We start from the raw sequence: 26,296 nt of genomic DNA, 5'->3' as shown, positions 1-26,296 counted from the left end.
ATAAATGAAATCTAATTATAACAGAACATTGATAACCACACGAATATATGAACAAATAAACGAGAAATAAGAAAAAAGAAAAATTATTTTCTTATCAATCCTCCTTAGCAACGGCTTGATTTTTCCTTGATTTTGAACTTTTAACACAAATAACCTTCCACTGATACCAAGGAACCTTCCAATAATTAATATTTTTCTGGAACTGCTGCCTAAAGGCTTCTCAATAACGAAATTGAAAGAATCACCACTAAAAACGGCTCATATCCCTTATAATACCAGTTTATATCTGGTATGTCAATTACTGGTGCCCAGTCAATTACTGGTCCCTTCACCCTATAACTTTAATTTAAATTAATTTTCAAAAATCTGCTTCGTATAAAATTTTAGAGGAGAACGTTTTTATTTAATATCTCGAAAGTTATACTTCTTTTGCGCGTAGCAGATGTTGGTTTGACAAAGACGATAAATGAAGGTGATAAGTCCAGTAATCTACCTCTGATAATGTATGTAAGTCCGAGAATGGTCAGGACAACAATAAAATGTGACGAATATGTTAAAGTCAATGGCAAAAAGAATCAATACTTACTAATTATGTACACGTAGAAGTAGTGCATAAAACAGTGATTGGAGATTTTTCAATCATTATCGATTGAGAATTAATTTATTAAAATCACTAAATTTAGTACAATAATAGTTCCTTTATTTATGCGAAAAAGAAAAGAATTTTGTTAAATGAAAAAGTTGTCTGGAGAAAGTTTATTAAGAATATAAATTAGAAATGGTGAAAAAGTTGGTAAAAGAGGAAGAAGGAGAAAGTGGTGGTTGATATGGGAAGCATGAAGGAAAGGGAAGGAAAAACGGAAGCAGATACAGAGTGCGGTGGCAGTGGGCGAGGCCTTCTAGATGACACTTTGGTGGCAAGCAAAAGGTTTGTCTTCCTGTGCTTCGCTTGACACTTATTTGAAAAGTGGTATAGTTTGGGAGCTAGAGAAGTGGTAGGTCTCCGTCTAAGCGTTTTCTTCTTCAGCGGGAAAACTAGGCCAACTCCTCCGTTATTCACTAAACCATCTGCAATCTTTTCCTTTTTTACTTCAATTCTTTTCATATAATTCGTAAATTCCCTTCCATTGTATCAAGAAAGTTACATTTGTGTCTACGCGAGCAAGGGGGCGTGCGAGCTCCCTTCTCTTTATCTTCTAAACAAAACGTAACGAATTGTTACTTTCAGGAACGCATTTCTTCCTACGCTAGAACAGCATTTCTAGGTCGCCATATCCTGCATAGCCAATCATTCTCATATATCCCATTTATCTTCTTTTGTTTTTAATTATTACAAAGATACCAGAATGGATCAGCTATTTTACAAGAAACAATAATTTCGATAGGCATTTACAAAATTTATTTTAAATTCAAAATTCGAGGTCTGTAAATTAAGTAAGACTGATTTTTTTAAATTTTGTTATTCAAAAAGAATTACAATTCTATATTGTCACCTTCAGAATAACTTCCTTCTGCGGAATCGTCCACAAAGAGTTTCTACCTCAAGGTCAAACGGTCAATCAACACTTTTACCAAGAGGTTCTTGAAAAACTTCGTAAAAGGGTCATTCGTGTGAGACCAAACATCAAGAACAAGTGGGTGGAGCATCACGATAATGCTCCTTGTCACACAGCAATTTCAATAAACGAGTTTTTGGCCAGTAAAAAACATTCCTGTGGCTCCTCAGCCTCCTTATTCGCCTGACTTGAGTCCTTGTGACTTTTTTCTCTTCCCAAAGTTGAAAAATCACCTTAAGGGAACTCATTTTGGGACAATCGAAAACATTCAAACGGCTGTAACCGACCAGCTGAAGGCTATTCCGGTATCGGAGTTTGAGCACTGCTATGAGGAGTGGAAGAAACGTTTCCAGCGCTGTTTGGCTTCAGAAGGAAGTTATTTTGAAAGTGATAATATAGAATTGTAATTCTTTTTGAATAAAAAAAATTAAAAAAATCAGTCTCATTATTTAATTTGCAGACCTCGTATTAACGTTAAAGGAAGAGATGACGTCCTTCCATTTTATCTAATTTCTAGAACACTTTATAAAATTCAACATCTACATTGGCGCCCGGAGCTTTTTTCAATGCCCTGTCGGCCTCCTTACAGTGTTCTCTCATTACAGTTAGCACTGTCCATCACCGGACAGAGAACTGTAAGAAGCAACTAGGAAAAGAAAGTCTAAGTAGCCAGCAGCTGGATTTGAACCCGGGTCCTCCGCGTGGGAATCCAATAAGCAAACCGCATAGCTAATCCGTTACCTACCTTTCTTATTACCAAGTATTATTATTATTAGTTTCAAATTAAATATAAAACGGGATATTATTGAGGCTAGCGTAATGCCAAGCTGCACGGGTATGTCTAATCAAATCACGAATATTGTTCTGTTGCTGATCTTATTTAGTAATATTATATTTATTGTTTCATTTAAATTTTATTGATGTTCACTGAGTGAATTCTTTTGTTGTCTCTTTTTTACTTCTTTATTATAATTTCTTTGTTTTGATTTTGATTTATGTATTAAAAAATGTTGAAATATTACTACTATATTCACGGACAGTAACAAACTCACAGCATTTACATTTCCTTTCTCTTCGTTCGTTTAATACATTGTAGAAGAATAGCTTCGCATTTCTTAGTAGACCGTATCTTCCAGAACGTTGACCTGATATTGTTGCTGTTTTTGGTAGCGCTCTAATTGTTACACTTTTATCCAACAATCTGCTTCTACAATTTCATGTATCACATGTACATTATGTTCTGGTTATTCTTATCTTCCCTTATATATATAAATGATGTTTTTGCTGTTGTTTGGTAGTTCCTCCCCCCTCCAAAAGACTCATTTAATCGTACAAAAATAAAATCTGCTGTAAGCAGTCACTGCACTGTCTCTTACAGCCATTAACTTGTTACTAAAAAATTAAATTTTAATGGGTTTCAATTGTGCTTATCTTGGTCTGGTCAGCCACTTTGGAAGCTGAGTTCAAAGAGTTCATTTTTAAGAAGTTTCCGGCCAATTAGTTACACACACTAATGAATTGGGTCAGCTAACTTTACACTTAGCTTAGTTTTGAATCAATCAATCATTAAAATATTTTATTAGCTTTAAAGAAAGTACATTTTTATGGCTATGAGTTAAGGAGCAAAGTGAAATATGTACATATACTAACTGTACATATAAATTTGTATACGACACCATTTATGTACTATGACCTCAATTCTTTTTAAAGCTAAAAAGGCTAAAAAAACGAATTGGGAACTTGATGATTACATTTTGTAGCAAATATAGAGTGGTAGAAATATGAATTTAGAACTTTACAAGTGCTGTTAGATTAGTGCATTTAAAATGGGAAAATTGTAATGAATGTCCACAGCTTCAAATATCTGGTTGTGCATAGCAGCGATTACGGGTGATATTTGCCACAACCTCGACGGCAGGGTTTAAGTAGTAGCTCCATAATTAAGCCCTGGTTTCATCGATGAAAGAGTGGTCTCAGAACAGACAATAAGAAAAGGCGGTTTACTAAAAACACTGTACTCTTTCCTATATTGTCAGTTTTCCTCAGAATCTTGTGTCCTTACAAGGAGTCATAGGAGCGAACTCTAAGCAATGGAAGTGAGGTACCTTAAGAGCGTAGAAGGGCAAACAAGACGATAATCGGGCGAATTTTACTTGTACAATTAGAATTGCCTTGAAAAAGTTGAAGAAATTGCCAATTTGTTTCCTCTACCCAGTTTAGGTGACTTGGAGTGGCCTGAAACACATACTTTATAGCATTATAACATGAAATTTAATTTAACGGGATCTTGCAGCTTCAGAAACATAAGAAACAAGGAGATCTCGGGGCAAGGTAGAGTTAGAAACAAAGTAAGGAGCATTAGCGATTAGTCGGAGTGTTTTTGACTGAAAGGATTGGATTCTGTAGATATTGGAAGCTTTGGCTGAGCCCCAAAGTTCCATTCCGTAAGTCCAGGCAGGTTTCAGTATCATAGTGTAGATAAGTCGTTTGTTTATTTAATGAAAGTTTCGATCGTTTGTCGAGAAGTCTAGAGAGAAGTTTGAATCGTCTGTTCAGTTCTTTCCGTTTAAAGATTTCAGGTTAGGCGTTTGTCTATGAAGAGTCCTAGGTACTTAACACAATCTGTTGTGGGAAGAGGAGTGAGGTTTAGGTAAACGGATGGAAGAACAGTTCGCCTTAGGGAGAATGTAATGTAATTGAATTCGTTTTCATTAATTTTTATTCTCCATTTCTTTAGCCAAGGCTCAAGAGATTCTATGTATATGGGATTGAAGGGAGCGATAGGCAAGGACCGGTCTTAACGAAGAAAGAGGATTGCCATGTTATCGGCATAAACAAGAAGAAAAGTAGGAGAATTGGTAGGAATATCAGCGATATACTCGTACGAGTAGAGTACAGGCCCAACAGAAAACCTAAGTAAACCAACAACAAAAAAAAACGGTTCAGCGAAGTGGTTCTTCATTCTGGTCGCCCGATTTTTAAAATACCTCCATTTTGAGTTTAAGAACGCGTTTCGGTTACATACACAAACACAGCAATTTATAAAAAAATCACCTTTTTCGCACTTAGGAGGGCCTCGTTGAAATCTCAAATTCGATTACGATAAATTCTCTTCCTAACTACGAGGGTCGAGAGATAGCACCACTGGCGCGTATCGAGGTTATGTTTAGTTAGTAGCATCTCTTGGAAGAACACACACCAAGTTTCAGCCAGATCGGTCTATTTCTTTGTGTTTGGCATTCGTTTGAATAGAGGAAGTCGAGTGATTTTCAAAAAATGGACGAAAAAGAATTTCGTGTGTTGATTAAACACTACTTTATGAAAGGCAAAACGCCTCAGGAGACTAAAGAGAAGCTTGATAAACATTATGGTGACTCTGCACCTTCGATTAGAACAGTTTATAAGTGGTTTCAAAATTTTCGGAGTAGCCATATGGGCACAAGTGACGCTGAACGTTCTGGACGCCCTGTTGAGGTTTCTACTCCAGAAATCATTGATAAAATCCATGATATGGTGATGGATGACAGAAGAGTGAAGGTGCGTGAGATTGCTAGTGCTGTGGGCATCTCGAATGAACAGGTACATAATATTTTGCATCAACATTTGGACATGACAAAGCTATCCGCAAGATGGGTGCCGCGATTGCTCACGCTTGACCAAAAACGAAATCGTGTGAAGTGTTGCAAGGACGGTTTGCAGCTGTTCCAGAAGAATCCGCAGGACTTTAAGCGTCGTTTCGTCACTGTGGATGAAACATGGATACATCACTACACTCCTGAGACCAAAGAACAATCTAAACAATGGGTTACCAAGGGGGAATCTGCGCCAAAAAAGGCGAAGACCGTTTCTTCGGCCGGAAAGATTATGGCGACTGTCTTTTGGGATTCGCAAGGAATAATCCTCATCGACTATCTGGAAAAGGGTAAAACTATTACAGGTGCATATTATTCATCGTTATTGGACCGTTTGAAAACCGAGCTGCAAGAAAAACGCCCACGATTGGCCCAGAAAAAAGTCCTTTTCCATCACGACAACGCACCAGCTCACACCTCAGCAGTTGTGGTCGCAAAATTAATGGAAATAGGGTTCCAACTCGTTTCACATCCCCCCTATTCTCCAGACTTGGCTCCCTCGGACTACTATTTGTTCCCCAATATGAAGAAATGGCTGGCGGGAAAAAGATTTTATTCAAACGAGGAGGTGATTGCAGAAACGAATGGCTATTTTTCAGACTTGGACAAATCCTATTATTCGGAAGGGATCAACAAACTAGAGCAGCGTTGGACGAAGTGTATAAGCCTAAAAGGAGATTATGTTGAAAAATAAAGAAGGTTTACCCCAAAAAATTAAGTAGTTTTTATTTTTGCACGGACTTTTCAAACGACCCTCGTATTAGAGTAAGAAAAAGTAAAAATTCATTTAAATGCGCTTATCCATCTTGAAATTTTTATCGTTTTAATTTAGATTTTTCCACCGAACTTTGCATTTCTTTCACTTTAATAACTTTTATTTTGGGAGAGGGGAATTAGGGCACTTATCGTCCCTTTTTTTTTTTTAGATAAAAGCAAAGAAGTTCATTCTGCTTATCTCTAACTAGTAGAAGGAATGAAGTCTTCCACTTCACTGCTCTTCGGCTTCCTAAGTTTCCGGGCCACCGAGCTAAAACCAGCTTGCAGACTTTAAGAAAACCTACCATCTACTTAATGCTGTATAAATCTGAAACATTTAACGATAAATATTAGAATGATTTTCATACTTAGATTGTGCAGAAGTCGGTTTTAGTTATTTTTTAATATTGATTAAGAATCAAATAAAAACTTTTGATTTTATTTCCTGCATTCTGTTAGTGGAGTTGTCAACCAGAAGCAGGTTTGCTTACATTTAACAATGAGATGTGTGTGTGATCGAGTGGAGAAATAGGCTCTAAGAGCTATAAAGAGGCGGTGAACTGGTGGAGGCGGTTTGCTGTGCGTATATATACATATTTCTCTGTGTACGTTTTAGTATTGGTAGTAAGAGTAGTGGGGGGAGCAGAGAAAGGATTTTATAGTAGCGTGCGCTGAAACTCCGGCCTACCCAAATCGCCCTTCAGTATGAGCTCGGTCTTCTCGTGGTGTGCAGTTCCGAAGTTTCTGACGAAACGTTGTTAAATTTTCACGTACATTAATTTTTTTTACGTTTTCTTTATTTATTTTTTTTTCAAATAATTGTTTTACTATTTCTTGACTTCTAAAAAAGAAATAACCTTTTTCATTCTAAATGGCTCTCTGACATTTCATCAACTCAACCACACATGGAATGGGCACTAATGTATCGAAGGCTAGCAGGGTATGTAGTGCCAAATATGTTATTACTTAAATCTGTAAACATCAATTCAAAAAAATAAAATGTTATTTATGGACGATTGTGTTTCAAGTAGGATGTTCAAAATTTAATTTGAATTTAAATTTGTGAAATCTCTTAACTTAGAATCATCTATAATATATTATAACGTAATTATCAAAGAAAGAAATCGCTTTAGTCGATGTTTAGCTTTAAAGCAAACGTTTCGATTATAATCGCCTTTGAAGGAAACTTTGAATTCATTCATAACCTTTCATTGATTCATCGAGTTTTATAACATTCAATTTTAGTCTTATAAAGTTGTTAAAGAATTATTCAAAGAATTTTGTGTTTTATATTATACACATAAAGTTATTATAAAAACATACATATATAGCCTGTTATTGTAGTACCGTTTCTTAAACTTTATCATACAATAAAGATAAGTTTTATTTATTATAATAAATGATTGTTTAAGAATTCACCAAGTTGAGTCTGCGATACGTTAAGGTTACCTTTACGTCGATGTAAATAATATAAATGCCCTAAAATACATTTCTTTAAAAATCTATTGAAATAAAAATGGCGAGCACTCATTCAAAAACTTATTACAATTTTCAAGAGTCGATTTTGATTTTTTTACTTTATTTTACTAGGTATTTAGACCATGTACTTTACTTCATCTTGGTCGATTTCCTTGTATCCATCTTCTGCTTATTTTCTTTTACAATTTTGGAAAGATTATTGCGAAAATATCCGTTTTTGTGATCTTCCAAATCTGATAAAGTGGTTAAAAAAAAAAAAAAATCTGAACAATTTAAAATCGTATGTAGCTGACACATTTATTGACTTCAAAGATTGGGCTACCCACCAAGGTGCCAGTCAGTATAACATAGAGATCGACCACCTTTTGTTCAATTTTTTGAACATCTTGTGATATTTATTTAATCTAAGAAAATAAATAATTAATTTTATGTCTTTGTAATTAAAAGTTTGGTATTATTATTTTTTTGAGCATTAATTACTGTAGTATACTAGGCGCCACGGTAGCCGAGCGGTTAGAGGCGAGACCAGTAAAGCTTAATATGTATTGTTGGTACTGGGTTCGATTCCCCGGTCTTAGGCCTTGGATTTTATTTAATGGTTAATATGAGAAATTTACAGTAAAGTATGTTTGATAGTCGCCTCCGTCCACGACACCTAATTGGTAGTTGGACGTAAAGCCCGCTTGAAAAAAATAGGCGATTACTTTACTTTACTTACTGTAATATCCAGCTGTAATGCAGGTGAGCCTAGGCTAACTTGTGTAACCTAGCTGAGGCCACTTTTCGACACGTAAAAAGTTTGATCAAGAGTCTTATCAGCGAAAATAATAAAAGAAATACCAATTAAGTGAAGATAAATCTAGAGCCTTCACGGACTCATATACTCGTACGTGGAAGGAAATGATTCTGCGACAGAAGTTTGAGAGCCGCTTTATTTAATAAATAGTTTTATTTACTACCATGGTAACCAAAAGGCTTTTTATGTCCACTCTAAATAGTGTATCTCTTCTGCAAGTCACAAAGCAGTTCGCCTCTTAACTCACTTCGTTTTTTTTTAACCGCAATATAGATCTGGCCAAGATTTAATTTTATCTATTTTGTCACTTACCATTACATCAGATACTACACCGTGACGCTGTATGTTTAATTATTTTCTGCTGTTTTTGTTTTGGTCTTTTTTACTCTCTCACACTTCCAGAATGAGCTAGTATTGCGAATTTGATAAGTTTTATAAATTGATTTTTCATTCTGTAATAAGGATTTTATTTAATTGGTTAATAAAAAGAAATTTACAGTAAAGTATGTTTGCTAGTCGTCTCCGTCCACGTCACCTAATTGGTAGTTAGACGTAAAGCCCGCCTAAAAAAATATGCAATTACTTTACTGCTACTTTACATTAAAATCAACTAAAAAGGAATACTTAGAATGAGAAATCAAATAACTTGTAAGCCCCCTTACGAACATGACGTGCCAGGGAAATAATTGTAAACATTATTTAGTTTTTGAATGTGATGATTTGATACTTTTTGAATTAGCAATGAAATCAAGAGTATTTATAAGACATTTCTCTGTTTTTTTGTAATTTATTTTTATAAAACACGTAGAATCGTACATTGTACTGAAGAGGTACTTTAGAGGGGAACAATATCCATCTTTACCACCCTTTTAATTGAATAATATTAAGAAAAAAATCTTTAATAAAAGTTCTAGACTAACAATAATTGTAATGAGGAAAAAATATTTGAAGATAATTTCAGATTTTCAATTTAGTTGGAGACATTTTTGGGAAAAAATTCCTCAAAAAAGTGAAAAATCCAATCTACCGCACGAGGAATTTTGATAGCTAGGTTACATTCTGGTCTTCTGGAAGGTTCCAGTCTAAATATAAAGTAAATATAAAGTTCCAGTGATTTTTATATTTTTTTCTTAATTAATTCTTTTTCGAATTTGGGGGATAATAATTTCTCTTAGCTACTCCATTAAGAGAAATTAAAAAGAGGTGGGGGTAGTAATTTCTTTTCTTTTTAACTTTTTTTAAAAAAAATTATTGGATTATTACAACGGCCAAATTTTGTCTTAAGTAATACAGCTGTTCTAAACTGTAAATAATTAAGGAGAGCAGAAACTACCCAGGGGTAGCGTTCCGAAATTTGATAGCATTAGTCCCATATGTTCATTCAAGTTTAAGACGTCAAGAAGGATCGTCAGGAATTGTACGGGAAGAGTGACGACAGACTAAAGGATTTGGATGTGCAAGTAATGGTTATGTCGGTCAGGAAAGGAATATTAAGGCCAACATGAATGGTTCAGTTGGATACAAAAAGTTGGAGCATTGACAATTGGGCGGAGGATTTTCGGCGGCAAGGTTTAGAATTCTTAGTAGGTTAGGCCGCTTAGGAGAACCCCATAGCTGGAGGCAGTGGGCCCATATTGATTTTAAGTAAAGTGTAGCAAAAGAGATGTTTGCTCTTTAGTGATAGTCTGGATCTGTTGTCTAACAGTCTCTTATAAGATGGCTGTGTCGCCTGAGTCGAGCATGAAGGTTTCCATGTTAGTCTTTTAACGATGAACGGCTCAAGTTAGCTGGAAGAGGAGTTTTGCTGTTTTATAGAGGAGGCAGTGTTATTTTTTTGTCGAGTAGAAGTAGCAAGAAGTAACATGGCGACAATTTCTATTAATTTTTAATCTCTACCTATGAAACTATTTCTCTAAACTTTCTAAGGTGATTCTGCACGTTGCTAGGGCAAATTCTCCCGGTTTAGGATCAAAGCAGACCATAGCATACTTTCTTCTCTGTCGGAAACTTCGACGCTACGTCAGCCATTTGCTACTCGCTTTTGTAAAGTTAGTGAACATTTTTTATTCACTTTGAAAACAATAATTCATGACTAGCAATTATGAAGCTCCCGTTTTACACACAGGAAATACGTTTGAGCTGATGTTGATGAAGCTAGTAGCAACGTCGGCCATATTTACCTATTAATTAAACACAATCCATTAATAAGGAAAACACCACAGGAAAGCTCATCATAAAGGGGATTGGTTGAGATTAGTACGGTTTTTGTCAGCCATTATTACCCGGCTAAATCTCCGCCATTACTGATAAAGCTTTAAATTTCTAACTACTAATTAAACTTCTGAATTATAATCTGAATACTATATTTATATCCATAAAATGTACAGGATGCGTAGATAAATGGAGGAATGTATTCTGATATTAGTGACATCAAAACTGTGAAGGGTGAACCAGTAAGTATTGTCCATTGGCCTGCTGGGTGTAGTACATCTAAAGTGGAGTTTAATGACGTATTGGCCAACTTCATATTTTCCACTGTTCTTGAGTGACGTCATTTAATTTTTTTTCCAATAAAAATGTTATTACTCAGATAGTTCTAGTCCGAATTCGATTCTGATGACACGGTTAGAAAGACAGGTAAATTTTCTAAAAATTCATACCATTTGGAAGCATAAGTTATTCTCCAAACAGACTCAATTTTCCTGTGGATGCTGGAAAAATAAAAGTAATCGAAATTTTTAAGAAAACTCATTAGGCCCTTATGTGATCATTATCAGACCTAGGTGCTGGCACTTTTTATAAAAGTTTCCTTGTCTAATGGGCAATCACTTTTCCAGGATTCCTTTTATTTTGTATGAGAAATTACGTTTGTTTTGCAAGAAAACGTGTTCACGAGCACACAGTAGTGTTAGTTTATCAAGTTGTTTAATTCATTGAAAACTTTTTTTAGATGGACCAGTAGTCAATTTTTAAAGTAGACTGTCTTAAAACGAGGAAGTCAAAGGTTACAAGTTTTACTTTAAAAATTTACTTCTGATCTCCCTGAAATATTTGAGAAAATGTTAGGAAATATTTCGAACAAGTGCTATTTTTATAATTGAAGGTTAATGGCTTAGCTTCAAATAGGGTACAATAGAAAATTTTGAAACCAAGTCTTAACAGATCAGGGAAGATTATTTGTAAGACACCTAGTTGTATTGGTTAATACCTAATAAAAAATAGGCAATTAAATAATGAATGAATGATATGCGTATTTGGCTGTTGACCTAAAAGTTTCAATATTTAAAACAATTTTGGTCTAAAGTCAAAAAATTAAATAAAATTTAAAACGTCATATTCACTTATTTCATCTAAAGATTCTACTTAATTTTAGGATTTTTTATTTAAATTATTAGCTGGCTTTAAAGTACGACTTCATTGTAACAGTTTAGCGAACTGAATTCCAGGCGTTTGAGATTTTTATTTTTAAAAAAACAGTTAATCAGTAAACATTTTTATGAATTTAGCTGCAGTAATTTTTGGAAAAATTTCTGAATATTCCGTTTTGTGGGAAAGGACTAGCGTATACTGAATTCCAACTCGGAGATCCCGGTTTTGAAACCAGCTGATGTCCCTTAGATTTTCACTTCCTAGGAGAACATTGTTCGGAGGTTGGCAGTGCACTGAAAGAAGCTCCAGGCTGGAATAAAAATAAAAAAATCTGTTCCAGAAAATTCAAATTCAATTATCACTTTGAAAAACTGTCCTAGCAATGGATTTGCAAATTACCATTCTTCCCTGTTTTCTCAAGAACTACACTAAAGTGTATTTTTCTTGAAATAATTTTCGAATAAAAGTTGTAATTTATTATTAAAGAAATTCGCATTCCAAGTTTAATAGAGTTAGAAGTTTTATAACAATATCAGAAAGTGGCTTAAGTTTTCACATCAAGTTTTCGTGTAACTAAAATTGTGTATTTTGAAAACAAAAAAACTATTTCGATCCAATAAAATCAAATGAAAAATTACTCTTGAACTGTTAGAGAAAGTGGAATCGATTTTCGACTTAACTATATGTCGACAAATAAACACATTAATGTGGGTGAGAGCTACATGATCAAAAAAGAAAAGTTAACAAAGAGAAACCAACCGGAAAGGAGGTTATAAAGTAAGAAGCAAGGTTATTCATCACTTCACAACTAACAAAGAAGCAGAAAGTCTCTAGTGTAATAATACTTTAGTTAAAAAGAAAACTTTTTAAAATCAGTTTCCGTACATCAACTTGTACAAGTAACTCAGAAAGTAGAATAACTCTTAGAGTATTTGATGAAATTTGTTTTCTTCATTATTTTGCTATAAAGATCTGGATGAACCATTCGTAAGACTTGCAGTAATCACATCTTATACTCAATTCTGCAAATTCTCAATGAGGTTTGATTTACGAGGTGTGGCTATTAAATAACGAGACTATTGCTGTAAAACATTTTATTTTAAATTTATACATATTTAGTTATTATCACCTTCAATATACACCCCTCCCCTATCCCTACAACGCTCCATGCGAATTTACCATTGTTCGAAACAGTGCTGGAAGTCTTTTTCTGTGAGCTCCTGCATGACTCGTGCCGCTTTTACTTTCACAGCTTCAACGGACTGAAATCGTGTTCCTTTTAATGCAGATTTGACTTTGGGGGAACAGATAAAAGTCACATGGGGCCAGGTCAGGCGAATAAGGCGGTTGGCTTAAAACTGGGATGTTGTACTTGTCTAGAAACGTCGTCTTGACAGACAATGCAGTGTGAGCTGGCGCGTTGTCTTGATGGAGAACCCCGTGACTTGTTTTTACACAAATCGGGTCGTTTTTTTCCTTACTCTTTTACGGAGATGAGCAAGCACCTCACGGTAGTAATGTTGATTAATTATAATCGATATTTTCTTCCGTTTTGGACGTGAAAGGGCGACCCGGGCGGTCATCATCTCCGACGTCTTCTCGGCCATCTTGGAAACGCTTGAACCGCTCAAAAACTAGCGCACGCGATTAACATTCATCGCCATAAACTTCCTTTAATAAAAGATAAGTTTCAGTAGTGGTTTTATCAAGTTTTGATGTGAAATTTCACGACAATTCGTGGCTCTACTACATGTGTAGTATCATGTTTTCGGCAAAACGAAACTAACACCTCTTACACAAACGACGGTTCCGGTCAGACAGATTTCTCTACAAATACATGAGACGCTGCAATCGATACGCTGCACAGCTGTCGGTCGTTAGGATTTGGCCCGTTCATAGTTCTTCTGTAGCAGCATCGGTCTCGTTATTTAATAGCCACACCTCGTTTACCTTCTTTTTTAAAAACCAAAACAGACAATTAAGTCTTTTTTCGCAATCTCATTTCTATCTAGCTTCCAAACATTATTCTAGAATTTTTTTTTTAAATGAAGAGAAGTTTGTACTTGATAGTGAAACGAATAAAGAAGATATTTCTGGTAGTAAAGAATCTTATAATTTGGCAGCTACTTTGCAACCATTATTTTAATAACAATTTAGGCTTAATAAATTTAATGTATAATGTTCCTAAGGTTTATTAAATGGTTTAATTAAGGAGCATTGAGATCATATATCAAGGGTGGAATTTGTATAAATTCCACGATTATCTTAAATTACATGTAATTGTTATACGTGCTCAGATTCAATTATTAGTAATTCAAGGCATAAAACACAGTAATTATCTCTGGTAATGCGTTCAACTTTAATTCAAAAACATCTGCGTTTGGTTTGAAACTAAAAAAAAAAAAAGAACTCGGTTTTTGGGGGGTTGGTTATTATGTTTTTTATCTCGAATGATGATGAAGTTTTATAAATTAGGGTACTTTTAGCTCCCTCTGCGCAGAAAAAATGGCCTCACTTATTTTTAACCAACTGCTAGCCAGTGTTGTCCAGTTTTTGTTACTAATTTGCTCCTAGGTTATCCAAGTAAGTTATAATTTAAAGTAGTGATTATTAATGGAGAGGGGGCACATTTGAACAGTTTTAATTTCTCGCTAAATATTTAAATCATTTATGATTGGTAATTTTCTCCATATTTTGTTGGTAGACCTGTTGTATAATTGACAGAGTTTCCCTTCGTTTTCATTGTTTGGTAAAGTCAGAATTGAGGAATGCTATATTTACCCTACCGATCTGCAAGTTTGTGACTTTTTTTTTTGTTTAATCGCAGAGAAGGGGAAAGTGGTCCGAACCTACATTAAGAAGCGCAACAAACCGAATATTTTGTTCAAACTTCCTAAACCCATCACTTCGGGTACAACATCCCCGAACTGAGTCATTCTTGATTTTTGAACTAGATTTCAGTGGTTTAAAAGAGAAAGTAATGTAGTAGTGAGAGAAATAACTGATAGAAGGTAGATTCAGAGTAAAGTAATATCATTTCTTTCTATTTTATACTGTGTTCAAAGCTACCAGTGGGGCAGATATTAACATTTAGGACAACATTTTTAAATTAAAAAAATACTGATATGTAGGGAAGGGATTAGCTATGAGGTTAGCATACTGGACTCCCACGCGGAGGTCCCGGGTTCGAATCCAGCAGCTGACCCTTAGATTTTCTCTTCCTAGGAGCTTCTTTCAGCTCACTGTCCGGTGATGGACAGTGTTGTCTGGAGGCCGGCAGTGCACTGGAAAAACCTCCGGGCGCTAATGACCTCAGCTGTTGATGCGCCAAAAAAAAAAAAAATACTGATATGTATGTAAAGTACCAACTGTTTAGATCTGTTAAGAAGACTTGAAAGTTGTAGAAATCAAAATAAAAAGGTTCAATAATACGATTCTGTGCACTCTGTAACAGAAAATGTAAATTCTATTCAAAACTTTTCAAACAAAAATTATATCGCTGCACAATGGAATCTTTGCTAGTTATAATAAATGATGACAATCAATTAAACGGTCGATCTTTGATTAATTGTCTAAAATTCAGGAAATTCCTAATCATATATTGATGCACTGAGATTTTTGGCACTCGATTACCTTGGTAATTGAAATGCTTCTCTATAACATAACGTAACATGACGATTAGCAGTGTGAATAAGTTTATAAACTTTTCCAATTTTGGGTAAAAGGGTTCTTATTTTTTGTTTTATGATGAGAAATTTTTAGTATTTTGTATTGTTTTTTGTACGTACTACGTTAAAATAACGTTTTAACTAACGCTCCAATCTCCAAAGGATTCAATCTCTACAATCTAAAATACTTCGAACTATTGTACACGCTCCATTTTATGTCTCCAACCTGGACTGTACACACTGACCTTAACATTCCTTTTATCGCACAAGTCGCCAAGAGACGATACTGGAAACTCTCCACTTCAACCTGCAATCTCATATAAATCCTCTTGCTCAAAATGTTTCTTCAAGAACTCTTCCTGGCAACGCGACAAGACGTCTTATGTTTCAGTGTCCTCGTGATCTCCTCTCAAGTGGAAAGAGAGTGACTAACAGTCTACTGTTTTGGAGTGTTACCACTGGGATAACTTCTCCATTCGTTTGCTTCATTTGTTACTCTGTTATCACCGTTACTTAACGGCGCTGATCGTAGCTCAAATAAACGTAAAAAAAAACTAACTCTTGCTACAAGGCCAAGCCTTTATTAGCAGTAAATGCAATACAACAAAGCAAAAGTGAATTAAATGCAATTCAAGAAGCAAACAAATACGTAATACTCGTAGAATTAATTTCTAATAATTCACACCTGGATACACGTGCTGATCGCAAATCAACAATCTTAGACTATTTCTCAAAGTCTTACTAGTGACTTTAGCCACCTTTTATCTCAATGCTAATTGTTGTAATTTTGTTTCCGTTTAATATTTGCTTTTTAATTAAAAAAGCAAAAAAAAAAAGTTTCAAAAAGTAAACTTAATGAAATTCCTTTACTTTAAAGGAAGCGAGTTTATCAAAAAAGGGTGTAAATCCCCAAGCAGTGTGTTCTCCTTCTCAGAGATCTCTCTGTCTCTAAATCTTAAGTTTGTGAGCTTGCTGAGAGTTTTCTCGGATAGTTTCAAACATTCCGTTTGGAAAATTGTTATCTGCTACAGATTTTTTTTTTTTTGTAATTGAAGGCCAAATATCTGGACTGAAAACTTTGTCTGTCGATAAATCTTCCATTTTGTGCTTTTCTTAGATCTTGCACAAGCAAAAAAACAAAAATGCGTTTGAAGTACAGAAAAGTAAAATTCACACAAATACAAAATGGCCGTTGATATTTCCTATATTTTGTTAATTTGACCCAAAGATTTGGTAAAAATTTTCTATTAACTAGAAAAACTGTTTTTCTGAATGTTTTTCCGTTTATTAGTTACAACTCCAATGGTTGATGTTTAAAGGTAGCATACTTTATGCATCGCCATTATACTTTTTGTCTGATTTTTTATGCTTATTTAAATAAGTTGCATTACAATAATCCGTATTGTCTTTAATATTTGTTTTTATTGTTTAAATTATTTATTAATGTAATCTAATTAATACTTACTAAGAGACTAAAGTTTAAGGTTGTTCAAGTTTAATTAGTTGGCAGGGGTACTAATTAAGTTGTTAAGGTTTGTTTAAACAGGGTTTTACGGTTTGGCGCATTCTAGTGTTGTAGATCTTCAAAATTTCATGGTACTTTTTAATGGTTACAATTAAATCTAATTACAACCTTTAACTAAATATAAGAAAAATAAATTCTGTTAATGATCTTGCGAAAACTCGTTTTCAGTCTTCTCTACATCAGCTCATCCTAATCCTTCAATCGAACATCTGTCTTCTTCCGCTGGTAATCCTTCGAGGAAATTGAAGAAAAGTATGAGCCTCGCGATCTACTCTTATCGTGAGAGCTGTGTAATAGGTGTCCACGATAATGTAGTGACACCACTGGTCCAATATCTTGATGTGGTTTTATCATGTAACCCAATTTACTTGTTGCAACAATTATTGCAGTTGTAAATTTCAATAAAAGTTTTCAGAAAAAATGTTAGAATGAAGATGTTTGCTGCTTTTTCCTCCTCAGCATCTAATCGGTAGTTGACGTCCAACTAAGAGGTAAAATTTCAAAGCGTCCTCGTCCTCAGATAAAAATGTGGTGCACCACTTTAGTCCTGGCAAGACAAGGACTTCAAATTTCAAAGGACTGTCCGGCTTTTTTCACCGAATCCTTTGGGTAACGGAAATGATGTCTTCTATACAATTGAAGTTGGAAATGTTCTTGCTCCTAAAAGTAGTATCAACCGAAATTCACTTAACTTTAGACTGCAGTAGAAGAAATGCAACTGTCTTTCATTGGTTTCACCCTTAGAACGTTTTTTGAAATCGCTCCATATATCTGCTCAATTTCTCATTGCAAGGTTATTTTCTAAAGTTAATTTCTAACTGCATTTACTTTTCTTTTTTTGTAGTGCGTTGCATTTTATGATAATATTCGTGCAGTTAAATATATATTTACTTAAGTGCAATCTACTTGGTTTATGTAGTAACTCTATTTATGGTTGCATGAGTGTAAATGGGGCGTAGGCGGGCTGAGGAACATATGCTGCTGTCATATGTCGCTGCACTTGGTGTGAAGCGGTTTAATATGCACTTCATTGATGTTCTATTTTTCTTTTTTGAATGGTATACTCTCAAAATTACCATTACTTTAATGTATAATCATTGTAAACTTGCATTTTGGATTCTTTATCGAACTTATCATCTTAAACAATTGATATTTAATGCACGTGTATTTTGTTTGGTTACAGGTAAGTGTTGCAGTTTGTGAACTATAGAATGCGGTCGTTTGTCAGTAAGTTTTAAGCTAAAAATAGTAATAGTGAGCTTCAACTGCATGTTTGAAGATATTATTTTTAAATAAGAACTGAAACGTTTATTTTTAATGTATAGGTAACATACTACTAAAATTTATACAAAGATAGGTAAATAAGATAAGATGTACGTTGGTAACATGTTCCATTTATTCCAAACATTTGAAAAGTTGATGTTATTGTGATTTGAACCTTCTCAAGTGTAAAAGCCAAAGCCCAGCTATACACTTATATAATGTTATAAACAACTTAGAGAACCTAAATCTTGAGTAGAATGTATAAGAACATGTTGTATATCGTGTGTATATGGAAAGAACTCTTTCACTTTCACAAACATATCCCCTCCATCGTAATGGATATGTAAAACAGCATTGTCTTCTATCTGGCTGTAATACAAGGCCACAGGATAGTACAGAAGACATCACTGAGCCTGGTATTGGCAAAGTGTCGATCGCAGGCTCCAGTTTTAGCGAAGCATAGATTTCTCTCTCTTTATCTTTTATTCAAATATTCTTGATTTATAACTGATTTTTATACTATAATATGGCCCCTACTGTCATTTTCAGTTTCTATTATTCTTATTTTTATTTATGTATTTTTTTAGGAGCTTCGCGAATAATCTATTTTTTTGGTTTTGTTTTGTTTTCTAAGTTGCTTAGTTCGAAGTTTTATTCCAGATTTCGCTTTTTTTTTGCTTGAGCAAATTTTGCTTCCTCATTTCTACTCACAAGCACTTTTGTACACTAGTATGGATAAATGCCTAGTGCTGGAGGCTGAGGAGGTACAATCTTTGTTGTATGCAAACTTTCGGAATTCATTTACGAGGTCTGCAAATTAAGTAATGAGAATTTTTGTATTCAAAAATAATTACAATTCTATATTGTCACCTTCAAAATAACTTCCTTCTGAAGCCACACAGCGCTGGAGACGTTTCTTCCACTCCTCATAGCAGTGCTCGAACTCCGATACTGGAATAGCCTTCAGCTGGTCGGTTACAGCCGTTTGAATGTTTTCGACTGTCCCAAAATGAGTTCCTTTGAGGTGATTTTTCAACTTCGGGAAGAGAAAAAAGTCACAAGGACTCAAGTCAGGCGAATAAGGAGGCTGAGGAGCTACAGGATTGTTTTTACTGGCCAAAAATTTCGTTTATTGAAATTGCAAGGATGGCGAAGTCGAAGATCAAATGCATGCTGATTTGTTTTTTCGATATCCACGGAATCGTCCACAAAGAGTTTCTACCTCAAGGTCAAACGGTCAATCAACACTTTTACCGAGTGGTTCTTGAAAAACTTCGAAAAAGGGTAATTCGTGTGAGACCAAACATCAAGAACAAGTGGGTGTTGCATCACGATAATGCTCCTTGTCACACTGCAATTTTAATAAACGAGTTTCTTGGCCAGTAAAAACATTCCTGTGGCTCCTCAGCCTCCTTATTCACCTGACTTGAGTCCTTGTGGACTTTTTTCTCTTCCCGAAGTTGAAAAATCACCTGAAGGGAACTCATTTTTGGGACAGTCGAAAACATTCAAACGGCTGTAACCGACCAGCTGAAGGCTATTCCAGTATCGGAGTTCGAGCACTGCTATGAGGAGTGGAAGAAACGTCTCCAGCGCTGTGTGGCTTCAGAAGGAAGTTATTTTGAAGGTGATAATATAGAATTGTAATTCTTTTTTAATACAAAAATTTAAAAAAATCAGTCTCATTACTTCATTTACAGACATCGTACTCCTTGAAGACTTGATAACTAAATCTTTGTGTCGAATTTGAGCTGAAAGAACCTTTAAAGCTCATTTAGAGAATGTTCTCTTTATTTGTCGAATAGAAACTGGCGTAACAATCCCTCTCTTCGGATTATGAAATTACTAAGAGATAACTTCTCTGTTATTGATTGTTCATAGTTTGGAGTCTAGTTGGAATTTCTGTAAAAGCAAATAGCTGTAGTTGAGCTTAAGTTGTTATGCTTTGAACCATAGTACAGCAAAGGGGCTAAAACTTAGTCGGATTAAGCCTGTGCTTTGAACTTTGTATTTTCTGTCTCTCTCTCTCCCTTTAGGTTTAGCCGAGTAAAATTGGAAGAGCTTTTGGCACGTTATACAAGTTCCTACCCATTAATATCTACTTTCTTTAAAGTTTTTTTTTTTTTTTGTAAAAATCACATGGAATCAATCAGTTTTGAAGCTCAGGCCTTAAGTGCCTACTTATCATTGGTTTAGAATTGTCTGATTACTCTTATTCAGTTCCTGCAGCTTGTGTTCATTGTCTCAAGCTCATACGCCGCGTTCTATTCTGTTCAGTTACTCTGTACAGCTCGTGTTTTGACATCCTAACTAATAGTTTCCAGACGCATCCAGTTTAGGATCTATTTTTGTTCTCTATGGACACGTTTTCTACTGTAATAAATCATGGGCATCCTAAATGTTTGTTTTTGTGTTTTTGGTTGGAAAAGTGTTAAACTTTTACCATATTAAACTTTACTGTTTTAAGCTCGTTACTTTATAAAAAAATACTGTCTTATTCAGTATCATAATTAGCAATGATGTCTTCATTTGTTTACCTTTTTGTCAACTTTTCCCCCACTCTGATTGTAATTTTTGTAGTTTCCCTTAAAATATGTAATATGCAACGCTGATTTTATTCGTATTAGCTCTCCAAAGTAAGCAATGCTGACAGAAAATGTTCATCTTCAATAACTGAACGAAAATGTATTGAATATTGAATATCTAAATATTCCTCTCGTCTCTGAAATAGCCTCAATCTCGATACACAAAACTCCACTCAAATCTACACAATCATTACAACCTGCTGATCCACAACATGTCTCTACTACAAAACTTCCTTCAAATCCACAGCGCAGACTAAAGCGGCGGTGGCCACGCGACCATCTCAACATACGAGGGTCGTTTGAAAAGTCCGTGCAAAGTCAGAGAGAAAGCACCACTGGCGCGTATCGAGGTTATGTTTAGTTAGTAGCATCTCTTGGAAGAACACACACCAAGTTTCAGCCAGATCGGTCTATTTCTTTGTGTTTGGCATTCGTTTGAATCGAGGAAGTCGAGTGATTTCCAAAAAATGGATGAAAAAGAATTTCGTGTGTTGATTAAACACTACTTTATGAAAAGCAAAACGCCTCAGGAGACTAAAGAGAAGCTTGATAAACATTATGGTGACTCTGCACCTTCGATTAGAACAGTTTATAAGTGGTTTCAAAATTTTCGGAGTGGCCATATGAGCACAAGTGACGCTGAACGTTCTGGACGCCCTGTTGAGGTTACTACTTCAGAAATCATTGATAAAATCCATGATATGGTGATGGATGACAGAAGAGTGAAGGTGCGTGAGATTGCTAGTGCTGTGGGCATCTCGAATGAACGGGTACATAATATTTTGCATCAACATTTGGACATGACAAAGCTATCCGCAAGATGGGTGCCGCGATTGCTCACGCTTGACCAAAAACGAAATCGTGTGAAGTGTTGCAAGGACGGTTTGCAGCTGTTCCAGAAGAATCCACAGGACTTTAAGCGTCGTTTCGTCACTGTGGATGAAACATGGATACATCACTACACTCCTGAGACCAAAGATCAATCTAAACAATGGGTTACCAAGGGGGAATCTGCGCGAAAAAAGGCGAAGACCGTTCCTTCGGCCGGAAAGATTATGGCGACTGTCTTTTGGGATTCGCAAGGAATATTCTTCATCGACTATCTGGAAAAGGGTAAAACTATTACAGGTGCATATTATTCATCGTTATTGGACCGTTTGAAAACCGAGCTGCAAGAAAAACGCCCACGATTGGCCCAGAAAAAAGTCCTTTTCCATCACGACAACGCACCAGCTCACACCTCAGCAGTTGTGGTCGCAAAATTAATGAAAATAGGGTTCCAACTCGTTTCACATCCCCCCTATTCTCCAGACTTGGCTCCCTCGGACTACTATTTGTTCCCCAATATGAAGAAATGGCTGGCGGGAAAAAGATTTTATTCAAACGAGGAGGCAGAAACGAATGGCTATTTTTCAGACTTGGACAAATCCTATTATTCGGAAGGGATCAACAAACTAGAGCAGCGTTGGACGAAGTGTATAAGCCTAAATGGAGACTATGTTGAAAAATAAAAAATTAAGTAGTTTTTATTTTTGCACGCACTTTTCAAGCGACCCTCGTATTTAGATTTCAATTCATACACTTTGATTCTCCACTTTTGTAGGATTTTATTTAATGGTTAATACGTGAAATTTATATATAAAACATGTTAGTTGTTCGCACAAGTCCTCGACACTTTGACTTTATAGTTAATAAGTTCTAATATGTATATCTCCTATAATAATATTAAATAAAATACTAGGATATACCGGAAATTGAATCCATCACAATAAATTATCCTAAAACTTTGTGGTTTTGTGGTAACGTTTTAAACCACTCAGCTATCTTCACAACCTTCGCGTGAATGTTTATTAGATAAAAATAAGTAAATTTCTAAATAATATTACCCAAAATATGTTGAGCTCTTATAATATTTTGACCTTTAAAAGTAATGGTTACAAAAATATTTTGGGGCTAACTGAGAATAGTTAAAAAGAGAAAATAATGAAAAATATGCGTTTAAATCGTGAAAAGATAACTGTACTTTATAATTCTATGTAATAGTTTTGGATGGTTCATTGTTCAACAGAAGCTGTTTGTGTCTTAGATTCCTGCCTTTCACTCAATTACTCTGATAGTCTTCTTTCTGTTAGTTCACTCGCTACCAACTTAACTCAATTTTCTTACTATTTCATCTTCTTTGGCTCTACAGTTTATCTAGTATTGTGTCTGTAATAAATCTTTCTTTCAAAGCTTTGTATTTCTATCATAAAAAGTTATGGTCTTCTTATATTTACTTTTTCTTATTACTAGGTAAAGAAAAAATATTCCGATCGAACCTAATTTACGAATAGGATGAAAAAAATAACTGCCAGTTTCAGTCATGATATTTTTTGAATTATGCCGAGCTTTCGATCTGGGGACTAGGTCATCTTCAGGGCTGTGGAACATATTTACAGTACTTATATTAAAATGAATATGTATAATGTAACGTAATTTACCTAATTGACAATGTAATATTTTACCTTATTAAAGGGTTGGTGTGTCTTCTGTCTTGTCTGTTCATGGACTGAGTGTGATCGGTCTGTGTGTGAAATGTGTTTGGCTGTGTGGAAGTCAGTGCTGCCAATTGTCAAGTATTTTGTAGTAAGTTGCGTGTAAGTTGTTTAAATTGTTGGAGTCAGTTTTGATATTTAGGCTGTTTTCTTTCTTTGATATGTATATCATTTCTAGCACTTTCCTTTTTGTAATATATGAGGTCTGTAAATTAAGTAATGAGACTGATTTTTTAAAAAAAATTTATTCAAAAAGAATTACAATTCTATATTGTCACCTTCAAAATAACTTCCTTCTGAAGCCACACAGCGCTGGAGACGTTTCTTCCACTCCTCATAGCAGTGCTTGAACTGGAATAACCTCCAGCTGATCGGTTACAGCCGTTTGAATGTTTTCAACTGTCCCAAAATGAGTTCCTTTGAGGTGATTTTTCAACCTCGGGAAGGGAAAAAAGTCCACAAGGACTCAAGTCAGGCGAATAAGGAGGCTGAGGAGCCACAGGAATGTTTTTACTGGCCAAGAAACTCGTTTATTGAAATTGCAGTGTGACAAGGAGCATTATCTTGATGCAACACACACTTGATCTTAATGTTTGGTCTCACACGAATGACCCTTTTTCGAAGTTTTTCAAACGGTCAATCAACACTTTTACCGAGAGGTTCTCAAAAGTATTGTTACCACACTGTAAATATGTTCCATAGCCCTTAAGATGACCTAGTCCCTAGGTGGAAAGCTCGGCAAAATAAATTTTACTCGACTGAAATTGACATTTATTTTTTCATCCTGTTGAAACTATGATTCAGTCACCAAAAATAATGAACACTAAATTTACAAAATTGAATATTAATTAGTATGAGAAAATATTCTCATGAATTTGAGAGTTTCAGCTTTGAGAAGATACTTTTCAAAATTTCGGTAGTCGGAAATAGAGGTATGACATTTTTCTGAACTCAAAACCAATGCTTATTTCAGAACTTGATCTGTGAACATATTGTTTTTACCTCATTCTTCACAATTCTTGACGTTCCTCTAGCTTTAACATCTGCTTCTTGATGCTGCAGTAAACAATAAAAAAAAATTCGGTGCTCATGTTTTTAAATTCTCCTTGCATTGTGTGACTTTGCCCCTCAAGTGGATCCTTTCTCCAAAATTAAATTACGGCAAGGATTTATATTATCCTGCACTAAAAAATCCCTGAGTAATAATTCTGTTTTCACGTTTCTAAGCTGTTTTCAAGACATAGCTACTTCCATCTTAGATTTCAACATTCAATAAAGATTTTTTATGGAATATCTCCCATAAAGATTGGCAAAAAAAATTTAATCTCAACTTCTTTTATGATCTTTAGTCTTTATGTCGTAAATTGCATCCCCTTTTAGTTATTCCGTATTTATAGTTTCACCCTGTAATTCGAGTGCCCTTAACATACAACCCTCTGGTGCCTTCTAGAAAGTTCTTATAACCTACCCAGCCGGTAGCCCTATTTCATTTTAGTGTAACTTTTGGAACGTCACCTGTTTACTTTTTATTATCTCAGTGATAAGTAAAAATTACGAGATCTGTAAATTTAATCAAAATCTTTCAATAAAACGAAAAGCTTTTTTTGGAGGGAAAAAGGGAAAAATTACTTACAATTTGAGTTTTACTTCATAAAGGAAATCTAATAATTAATATGTGTCGCGTATTACTACGCGAATTTATATAAAAGGGATACCTCAGTGGGGGGACTCCCAATTTTTCTAAACATATGGTTAACTGGCCACACTATTCGGTTAGCCATCTTTATTTCTTATTAATTTTTATATTCAGTTAGATTCATTTCTTTAGTGTCCGGTTTCAATATACCTTTTATTCCTTGGTGAACGAAATAATGTTTTATACACGTCTTTCAACTGTACACTTCAGAACATTATGTTGCTTGACTTGACTAAATTCGGTAGGCAGTGCTGAGTTGGACACACCCTGTTGGTTGCTAGTTCTGAAGTTAGTCGTAGTCGTCATTGCTCTAGCAGAGAATTGACTGTGTGCCTGTACGAATTACAGCCTTTGAACTGGACTTGAACGCCATCTTGCCTTCTGCTTGCACATGTCTGCCTTTTGGAAGTTTTTCATCTATCTGCCCTAGACGACTTCTTTTGTGGCATTGGCTGTTCTTTTATACTGTGCCATTACACTTATCAAGCGGCATTATTACAATTCACTCCGATATTGGATTCACAGGTGAACTAATTCTTGAAGCGGTAAGTCAGCCTATTTTCTCCATTACATCCTTAATACCCCTGGGTTATTGTTATTATTATTGCTTATTCCTTACACCTGGGAGTGGTCTGGCTTACTGGCGGACGATTATTCACCCTTTTGGCCCCACGTTGGGCGCAACACTTTCGCTGCTGGATTCTTCAACTTATTTGGCACTACCTTCAACTTGTTAACACTGTATTACATTCATTTTTCATTATTACTAATACCGGCTATCCCAGTGTTTAAGGGACATTACGCCAGAAACTTGGTAGCTGTACCTACATATCAACAGTGTGCGTCCAGTTAATCTCAGCCTCCTTCTTAGCGCTGATTCAGGGTAGCCTCATCTTTAAGGTTAGAGCTGGTCCTCCATTTCACAGGAAACCGGATTGTGGGGGCTAGCTTCTACACCTGCCGTTTCCAACATTCACACCAGCACCTTGGATCTGCATGGGCTACTACAGCTTAATCCAGTCCATTACCAGTGCGCCTGACAAAGGCGTTGCCCGCTGAAGACTGGGTTTTGGGTTATCGTCGCCAAAATTGATGTAGTGTAGAAGAATAAATGTATAGTCGTTGAAAGCACTCTTATTCTTCGACCACCTGATTCCTGATCTCTAGCAAGTGGGGTATTTCCAATTAAATACTCCACAATATGTTATGGGTAATTCAATTATCTAATTAAGATTGAACCTCTAAAATCATTAATTATTAATAATATCGCATTACTGTTACCAGTAATGTGCGAATGATCCATTACAGTTATTAGATAATTGTAAACTAATTAAGGCAATCGTTTGTGACGTACTATATCTGTAATTACAGTAATTAGTAATTATTGTTATATTAGACGCAGTGACAGCTTCACACAGATTAAAGTTAATTGGGACT

The 26,296-nt window shown here is 35.2% G+C and overlaps 1 protein-coding gene across 8 annotated transcripts in view; it reads left to right on the top strand.

The window, feature by feature from the left end:
- LOC141454032 (uncharacterized) overlaps positions 1-26,296 on the top strand; it is a 403,048-nt gene that overhangs the window by 274,463 nt on the left and 102,289 nt on the right. Inside the window, exon 1 of one of the 8 annotated variants that reach the window (XM_074127807.1) lies at positions 6,641-6,884. The exons of the other annotated variants lie outside the window; for them this stretch is intronic. Within the exon in view, the coding sequence (XP_073983908.1) occupies positions 6,855-6,884 (30 nt within the window). The 5' untranslated portion in view covers positions 6,641-6,854. Of the gene's footprint in view, positions 1-6,640; positions 6,885-26,296 lie in introns of those variants that run through there. 8 annotated transcript variants of the gene reach the window in all.

The sequence above is a fragment of the Rhodnius prolixus genome, unplaced genomic scaffold (assembly GCF_049639745.1).
Source record: "Rhodnius prolixus isolate KJV_2025 unplaced genomic scaffold, Rpr scaffold_9, whole genome shotgun sequence".
Taxonomy (NCBI): Eukaryota; Metazoa; Arthropoda; class Insecta; order Hemiptera; family Reduviidae; genus Rhodnius; species Rhodnius prolixus.
Note: the sequence above shows the minus strand (reverse complement) of the source record. Positions and strands in the feature narration are given on the sequence as shown.